Consider the following 9,758-nt stretch of genomic DNA (forward strand, 5'->3'; position numbering starts at 1 on the left):
TATGTGCCAGTGAGTGTACCGTTTGCTCAGAACCAAAAAGATAATAGAGGTGGGACGCAAGTTCAATTTCATTGCTCACCGCGGCACTATGAAGTTAGCCCTTTTTGCGTGTTCCATGCTGCAGTAAATCATCTCTGCATTTGATCTTGTGCGCCTCTAAGGATTTCCTAACAATGAAAAAAAAAAAAAAAGAAAATGCGAAGAAGGCGTTTGAGAGGCCATAAAGAAAGGAAAATAAAAGCACGAAAAGTGCTCACTTACTCGTCCACGGATCGGCGATGTTGGCGTATGGGCTCCAGTACATCCACATTTGTACGCAGATGAAGGGCGATGAGCAGGCAATGTACAGCACGATGACTACGACGGTGATTTTCACTGTCTTTATCTTCGCGCGGGACAGACCGCGCACCGAGTGGCTGCGAGGACCCATGAATGGCGCCACGGCACTGTCTCTGTTTCCCGCCGCGGCAGTACTTTTGAGTCTAAAGGCGCGACGAACCGCTCGCGTGGACCCGTCCACGACCACGGTCGCAGTCGCGGCAGTACCGTCCGCGGCCCTAGAGCTTTCCCTTTTCTGGCGCAGGTTGCGCCAGATGGAGCGGCAGATGCACACGTATGTGAAGCACAGCACCAGCAGGGGTACGAAGAACACCGACACGCTGTACCAGGTGACGTAGGCGCGCAGGCCCCAGGGCTCGACGAAAGTGCCCCAGCAGTCGTACACGCCAGCGGACACCTCCTGGTAGCTGAAGATGAACACCTGCGGCACGCAGCACAGCAGCGACACGGCCCAGGCGAACGACACGAGCATCTTGGACTTGGCCGGAGTCCAGGAGCAGCTGGACAGGGGAAAGCAGATGGCCTGGTACCTGTCCATGGCGGTCACCACTAGCACGTAGGACGAGAGGTAAGGTCCCAGGAGCTGGCCGAACTTGACGGTCTTGCAGGCGAGGTCACCGCCGTGGAAGCGGTAAGTGGCGTCCCAGCCTAGCTGGGGAAGCACCGTGAAGAAGGCGGTGGTCAGGTCCGAGATGCACAGGTGGAGCAGGAAGTAGTACATCCGCGTCAACTTTGAGCGGCGCGCCGCCAGAGCGGCGAGGACGCAGCCGTTGCCTGCGACGGTGAAGGCGAAGATGACGGCCAGGACGGCTATCTCGATGTGCGCGAGGGCTTCGTCCCTCGCACCCGCCCATGTCGCGGTCGAGTTTGCCGAGACATCGTCGAATACGACGGGAGACGTGGAGGTTGAGAAGGCGCTCTCGCTGTAAGCGTCGCTCTCGTCATCTACCACGCGGTGTTCCATGAATTGTAACCGGTTCCTCCTTCTACGGAGCGGCTTCGCCGCAGTTGCCTCGGCTAATTGAGTACTCGCGAGATTTCGACGCTAACGTTACGGTGGTGCTCGTGAACGACGCAGCGTGCATGGTTCTAGTGAAGAAGAACACAGCGCATTTTCGTTTTCGAGAGTCATGTAGTCGTAGAAAAAAAAATCACAGCTAGTTATGGTTCAGTTTCTGTTTCGCAACTATGCAAGGAGAAAACGCAATTGCGGGAGTGCTTCGGTGCATGGGAGAACCACCAGTACAGTTGCGACTATGTTACCAAATATTGAACTTCGAAATATGAAGCCAAAATAATGCCTTTACACAGCATATGAGAAATTATTCTGTACCTCTGGCAGTTTTCCCATGTATACTACTCAAAAATGTCTGGCCCATTTTATGTCCATAATCCAAGAACACGACGTATTATGCTCTGCGATGGGCCGCAAACCTGACTGTCTAACAATCCTATCGAAAAAAAAATTTCTACAATTCGCGTTCCCCAAGGAGACACGTCAAACAAAACTGCTTAAAAACGGAGAGAATAACACAGAAAAACTGAGGAAACTCATGCAACAGAATAAACTAACTTTCTGAGCAACAAAATTGGCGTAACAGGTGGATGCGGACGAACTGCAATTGTACACGTGTATTATCAAAACTCACGACCGGAGGAATTTCCTTTCTTCTCACAGTAAGTTCGAAATACTCGCGCGTAGCCGTGGCTATCAACTACCTCTAACAACAACAACCCACGGATACTCAACACAAACCTCACGCGCGCAACAGGCTATTCCAGATACGTAGTGAAGCTACTTCCTCCCTCAGAAAGTCTCCGCGTCGCCCTTCCTAGTCTTGAAAGTCTTGAAAGAACACATCACCGTGAGTGAAAATTTTCAACTTCACTACCACGTTGAACTGTTCCGTTTAGGTCGCGTGCGGCGGCGGCGTCGGTTGTCACAGTCCGGTCAGTGAGCCGCTCGGTCTGCATAGGACGCCGACTCCAACGTCGACTGTGAAGCGTCTGCTCGTCGCCCGGATCTATTCGCGCTCTGCCGCGAAAGTTCGTCCCGCGGCGCAGCGCGCACGGGACGAGCGCTCGCCGAGAGCGCCGACAGGCAGCGCCATGTCGTGGTCGCGAACGTCACTACGCACTGCTGTAGGAACGGAGCAACTACTCGAAGTGCTGGCCGGCGGCAGCTCTCACGCAGTCTCAATTCCATCGTGATGAGATGGCGAAAAATGAATGAATGAATGAATGAATGAATGAATGAATGAATGAATGAATGAAATTCGGCATATCCCACGCACTGTGGGGATCGATGTAATGCAGTCAGCAAGGAGCTACATACATCGCATTGTTTGTCTTTGAGGCCAACGAAGGCATTCGTATGTCATGACATGTAGTTCACTATCGCGTGCTTCTAATGCATGCGTGCATGTACACTCTGGTATATACCATGCCAAATAAACGCATATTCTGGTATATACAATGCATGACCTGTCACTTATGTTCGTCACAGAATCATGTGACAAAGGTCGGCGAACTCACTCATGAGCCGACGCAGATCGAACCTTGAGTCTGAGTCTTAGTGAGTCCGGTTGAGGAAAATTTTGGCGGGCCTGTGTCCGAGTGAGCCCTAAGGGCAAAATATACTTCATGAGTGAGTCGGATTGAGCTCCGAATTTCTTGCCGATCTGTGCTCATGTCATGCCATACCAAATTTGGTATATATCAACCTAGCGAAACGGCCTCAAGCGCACCATGTGCGTGGCATGTAAGTCATGCCGTACATGAGATGCGTGTAATGATTTCCATGTTACAACCTGTCGTTTTTATGTTAGTCATACAGTCATGTCATGCCATACCAATTTGGTACACAGGGTGCCCCAGCTAACTCTAGCCATAGTGTTTAAAAATATGCTGGTGCACTATATGACGAAGTGACCGAATGTATGTTGCTTACTATTGTATGGAGTAAGTCATAATATTTTTGTGTTTGTCTTAATTGCATAATTAGGCATGTTTAATTAACTAGCCTTTGAAGCAACGAAAATTGCAATGAGAAAGGTCTAGATTGGTTTGCAAAACGGCTGACTAGACAGTTTCAACTTAGTATCTATTGTTATTAGTGTTTTTCTGCTTACTACAGATGCCCGGGAAATGCAGAAAATAAATATATACCACGTGACATGTCCGCTTGCACGCCGTGATTGCAGTGTTCCCTAACGTTCCGCGTGCATACGAGCATATTATTTGGCCGCGTGTGCAGCCGCGACAGGGCACCGACGAAGGTGTTCGCTGTGCGATGATGCATGTTTTGCTAGCGCTAGCACAAACGATAACCGCGGCGTCTGCTTATTGCTGTCATGAGCCGCAGCGAGGGAAACGTATCGTTCGTACCGAAACATTATGGAGCTCTGCAACCACAGCGCGCGTAGGCGCGCAGGCGGACATGTCACGTGGTATTTCTTTAATTTCACGGGCATCTCTAGTAAGAGGAAAACACTGATACTTAATAGATATTAAGTTAGAAACTGTCTAATCAGACATTTTGCAAACCGATCTCGAACTTTCGCACTAGAATTTTTCGTCCAGCTTCGTTGCTTCAAGAGTTATTTAATTAAACATACCTCATTAAGCAGACCACAGAAAATAGTATGCTTACTCTACGCAACAGTAAGGAACATAAATTGGGTCGCGTCGTCATAGAATGCATTGGCATATTTTAAAACTCTGACTAGAGTTAGCGGGGCCACCATGTATATCAAGCTAGTGAAATGGCCTCGAGCGTGTCATGTGAGTCATGCCGTACATGACATGCATGTTATTATTCTTATGTTACAACCTGTCATTTGTGTTCGTCATGCAGTCATGTCACGCCACACCAATTTCGGTATATATCAAGCTAGCGAAACGGCTCCCGCGCACCATGAGCGTGGTATGAAAGTCATGCCGTACATGACATGCATGTCATGATTTTCATTTTATCACCTGTCATTTATGTTCGTCATACATAAATGTCACGCCCTACCGATTTTGGTATATATCCACTCAATGAGACGGCAGCGAGCGCCCCAAGGCCGTGTCATGTAAATCCCGCCGCACATGACATGCATGTCAATGTTCACGCGTTACGACCTGTCATTTGTGTTCGTCATATGCGCTTGTCACGCCATACCAATTTTGGTGTATATCAATTTAACGAAGCGGCCGCGAGAGCAACAAGACCGTGACATGCAAATCATGCCGTACACGACATGCACGTCATGATTTTAATGTTACGACCTGTCGGTTATGTTCGTGATTCACTCGTGTCATGCCATACCAATTTGGTCTACATCTCGTTAACGAAACTGCCACGAGAGCGCAAAGTCGAAGGCGGCTACATAGATACGCTCAAGTGGCGGGAGTTCGCTAAGAAATGCTTGGCATTTAATAAATAAATGAATAGCGGCGGCCGCATTTCAATGGACGCGAAATGCCAGGGTTCCGTGTACTGGGCGATGTCAGTGCACGTTAACGAACACCAGATGGTCGAAATTTCCGCAGCCTTCCACTACGGCATCTCTCATAATCATGTCGTGGTTTTTTTAACGTAAAACCTCAATAAATAAATAAATAAATAAATAAATAAATAAATAAATAAATAAATAAATAAATAAATAAATAAATAAATAAATAAATAAATAAATAAATAAATAAATAAATAAATAAATAAATAAATAAATAAATAAATAAATAAGAATCAGAATCCACTTTATTTCCAACACATTCTTTGAGGGTCCCCCAGGCAAAAAGTTGTGCAAAACAGCTTGACGGGACCTGGGGGCCTACAGAGGGCAGCACATGCAGTGGATTTCACACAGATGTACACTTGTAAGCGAAAACAAACAGCATAATACAAAGAAAATGTAAAAATCAATATATATACAATGGACATCAGAACACTGTTTCTGTATGACGTACAGGACATGAAATATTGTTTAGTTTTGAGCAAAGAAAAATATTTATGGCTTCATAAAAAAATCACGCACATCTGATTTGAACACACGGAATGGGGCACTAAAATTAATATGGGTTTTTAAGGAGTCGTAAAGTGCTGGTATGCAATATTCAAGCCTGGCTTTACCGTAGCCTGTGCGAGTATGTGGTACTGGCATTTGCCTGTTACGTATGCTGTAGTCATGACGGGTGTGTTCTTCGTCTTTTTGAAGCTTGTTTTTATACATATAAAGAGACAGTTTATAGTCATGTAGCTTGGAAGCTCTTAGCAGATTATGTTTAATGAATAGGGGAGCAGTGGGTAGTAGGCTTGGGTGTCCACTGAAATTTTCAAAGATTCGTAACACCTTCGTTTGCAGCTGTTCTAGTTTATTACAGTTAGTAGTAGTTGTTGTATCCCAGACTGACTAAATAAATAAATAAATAAATAAATAAATAAATAAATAAATAAATAAATAAATAAAATCTGTGAAACGAGGGATGCTAAATAAAGGCCCCTGGTAAGCTACCCGATGCTACGGAAGAGAGAAACATGGGAAGAGAAAGCTGTGAGAGAAAGAAGGAAACACGCTTGCAAACGGGCGTGCATGGACGCGCCCTATACGTGATACGCAATCAGTAGAAGCGCAGGTAAATCATTGTCAAAAGGAAAAAAAAAAAAGGTTCTGCCTTTCCCGTCTTTTGCACTGGTGATCAATTGGTTACGCGTTCCTAATTATGCAACGCTGCCACGAAATAACACAAAAACTCACAGCGTCCCTTATGCACTCATCTAAGGCGACTACAAAGCGAAATCCATCTTCTTCTCAATCAATTGCATTGATCCTGCCCCGCCACCTTCTGAAAGCTTTCTGCAGCTAACGTGGTTTTCCACTGCCTCCAGGATCGGAGGCACCTCACCTGGTTTTGCACTGCCTCCGTGATCGGCCCACCTTTGACCAAGCTACGATGTCATGTGATGACGTCATCATGTGATGTTACGTCACGTGACGCCACGAAGGCGTCATATTGACGTCACAAAGTTTGGTTATCTGTGACGTTGTGATGACGTCATATGGTGACGTCATCACGTGATGATGATCTTTTGCGTCACTCACGTCGACGCCACCGACGGGAGACGCCGACGCGGGATTTCGGTCAATTTTCGCGTTTGATGAGGCGTCTGAGGCTTTCGCCTTGAAATCACTGAGGAACACATATTCGGCGTTGGTTCGGTCGTGCTACTCCAGGTGCTGGGTGATGATTATGATATATACACTGATTACCACACACACATACATAGAGTACACTGTTTACAAAGTTTCGGTCAGGCTTGTGGCCCGCAAGGAATTCAGCAACGCTTTCTTGGCGCTTAACGCACATGTGATGCTTTGCCATGGGCCCAGAATGTGACGTAGTTCTAAACACGAGTACCCTCTGAAAGCGGCCTAGTAACGCTGGCACGGACGCTATACGCAATCAGTCATTAGCTTTAATGCGTTGAACAACTCGCGGCGTTTCCTACACAGAAATATAATATCTGGGGTTTAACGTCCCAAAATCATGATAGGATTATGAGAGACGCCGTAATGGAGGGCTCCGGAAATTTCGACCACCTGGGGTTCTTTAACGTGCACCTAAATCTAAGTACACGGGCCTCAAACATTTTCGCCTCCATCGAAAATGCAGCCGCCGCAGCCGGGATTCGATCCCGCGACCTTCGGCTCAGCAGTCGAGCGCCATAACCACTAGACCAACGTGGCGGGGCTCCTACACAGAAATCGCGTTGGAACATCTAAAGGGCGTCGTCAGGTAACATGAGTAATAAACTACAACGGCATTCCTGCGTGTGCATCGAGTCAGTTTTTGATGTTTGCCGAGGTTACCTCATGATGTTTTCTTTTTTAAAATATTTAATGCAAACTGTCACAACAATCGCAATAACGGGATGTGCTGAATCTAGCGCTTGGAAGCCTTGAGTACACACAATTCCTGGCTCCTAGAAGAATGGCCGCATGCGCGTCGGTGGCTATGAACTTAATGAAGTACTTCTAGATGAGAACGAAAGTTCCTCCTCGTGGGAGCTCGTACTGAAGTATCGCTGGAGATAAGCTTTACTGAAGCACCTCAATTCGACGTGTCTCTGCGACTATTTATAGACGTGCCGCGCGGGTACACGTGTGCGCTTAATTAATACTCTCTTTCTCTCCCCTTCTTTCGCCTTCCTATTTTCACGCGTGCCCGTTCCCGGATAGCTAGCAAACTGTACGTGCGTGTGGCTAAGGTCCTTACCTTTTTCTCTCATTGACATCTGCATACCTCCTCTGCTTTCATAACTACTTTTCCACTGTGCCGCCCCGTGTCTGACACTTATTGTCCGACTAAAATAAGAGGAACCTCGAGCACCACCCAGTATGCGAACGTCTCCCACGTGTTTACATAATTAAACAGCTCGAACGGCGGGCTTAATTATTTATGAACAAGCCCAAAAACATTCACACGTGGAACGCTCGCTGCCATTGTCAGAGCGAGGTCGCTGACACGAGATTCGAGGATTCGAGCGACAGGCTTTAATCGCCCGGCAAAGGACCTCCCCCGCAATCCCCCCCCCCCCCCCCCCCCCCCTCCACCCCCGCTTCCTTGGGGTGTGTCGATGTTAAAGGTCTGGTCATAGTGAGCGTGCCTGCGATCGAAACTAACGTAGCTATGGTCTTACGTAGCAGTCCTATGTGAAAGCATTGCGCAAGATCACTTCGTGCAACACGTTCGCTGTCCAGCGTTTTCTCGTGTTCGAGGCAACAGCTGCGCGGTCATATTTGCATAATGCCCAGTGTGCTATGATGAAACATGCTTCGCGCCTCTGCGTCGTGGTCGCTACATTCTGCGGCGTTTGTTCTGTGATTCCTCTTCATTTTTATTCTGTCTTTCTATCCTTTTTTCGAGGGCCCGAAAACGCAATTACGCGACGTGATTGCGTCACATCGTGTCGTTTCTTGCAGATGAAACTCAAGGTACGATTGCTAACGGAGATGCCATGCTTGCTCATTTTGTTGCTGTTAGAATGTTGTATGGCGGAAATGGGGGGGAGGGGGGTCAACCGTATTTTCAGAAATCTAATTGAAGCAACTGGCATTTATAATGCCTAGAAGAAATTATGTCACCCATACTTGAACACCATGAAAACAGTACAGAAAGAGACACGGACAGCAGAAGATTGAAAATGCACCACAGCAACCCATACATAAAGGCTGCAATCTTCGCAGGGCCTAGATTCGTTTGCAGAAGGTATGTGCACACTGAGGTGAAATGAGTGCCGTTTCCACTTTTATCTGTGACGACGACCACCGGAGTGGTTTTCAGGTAGCGCAGTCGGTAGCAGGTGCTCGATGGTAAAGAGAAGGCTAACACTAAAACTCTTTCTCAAGTGCCAGAGAGAAGTAGCCTTGAAGAGCGCAGTTGTTAGAAAAACGAAGTTTTGAAAACGGCACGTGAGAAGAGAGCTGGGTCCATCCGAACGAAGAGTGTGCGAGGTTCTGGGCGACCGCAATTGGCCCAGTCGATTTCACGCCGGTAGAACTCTGCCTGTTGAAATATACCGCAAAGAAAAGACAGAATCGCTAGGCTGAGGGCTGTGCCACTTCGGATACGTATCTGTCTACAGCGACTGCCGCTTCAGAACCGTAGAGCCGCCGCTCTGAGCGACGAATTTCGTAAGGAATAATTTATAACACGGTACTCAAACATTGTGACGAACCGTATCGAATTGCCCTCGAGATACGATGTACTTTGGGTTTCTAACATGCGCATCTCCATCGCGAACGCGGCCACTAAGAAATCATTAGAAAGTAGCGCGGAATCAAGAATGCCCCTTTTCACCGTAACATTCCTCAGGCAGTGTATCTACCAAAGACAACGCTGCGCGCGTGAAAGCCGCGTTTGTGTAAGTTCCATGGCGCCTTAAGTTGGCTTAGCGCAAACTGAACTTGACTACGCTCTAAACGTCTTTCTTTGTTAAGAGCAGGCGGCATGCCGTAAAGCCTTCGGTGTTTGTAGTTCTAATCCTGTGCAAATGATTTGTGCGCAGTGCTATAAATCTTAAGAGGATTCACCGTTGAACACCCTCACGGCAGGCGTGTGGGATATACGACACCGCCTTCAGGCCATGTGAGGCTTAAAGCTGCCTGCTAGATTAAACGATGCTAGGAAAAGTAAATGCAAAGAAAGACAGCTTTTTAAAAGGGCACTTGAGTTCGCACCTTCTACAGCTGCTAGTTCATCTCCTTTGGTATTCTTGCGACAATACTGGATTGAAGCGAAAGACCTTACATTGGATGAAGGCAAGTAGAGAAGCGGAGATAAGCTTAAACTGTTCATTGTGACATCTGGAACACATCAGTTGAGTGGCCCAAAAAGAAACAGAAAGCACTAATACTTTGCCGGCCTCAAAGAAA

General features: G+C 47.2%; 1 protein-coding gene across 1 annotated transcript; it reads right to left on the reverse strand.

The window, feature by feature from the left end:
* Positions 1-253: 253 nt before the first annotated feature.
* LOC119385852 (oxytocin receptor) lies at positions 254-1,303 on the reverse strand. Its single transcript, XM_037653224.1, has one exon. The coding sequence runs from the start codon at positions 1,301-1,303 to the stop codon at positions 254-256; it is 1,050 nt and encodes a 349-aa protein (XP_037509152.1).
* Between the last annotated feature and the right edge of the window lie 8,455 nt (positions 1,304-9,758).

This window comes from Rhipicephalus sanguineus, chromosome 3 (assembly GCF_013339695.2).
Source record: "Rhipicephalus sanguineus isolate Rsan-2018 chromosome 3, BIME_Rsan_1.4, whole genome shotgun sequence".
In the NCBI taxonomy this organism is placed as follows: domain Eukaryota; kingdom Metazoa; phylum Arthropoda; class Arachnida; order Ixodida; family Ixodidae; genus Rhipicephalus; species Rhipicephalus sanguineus.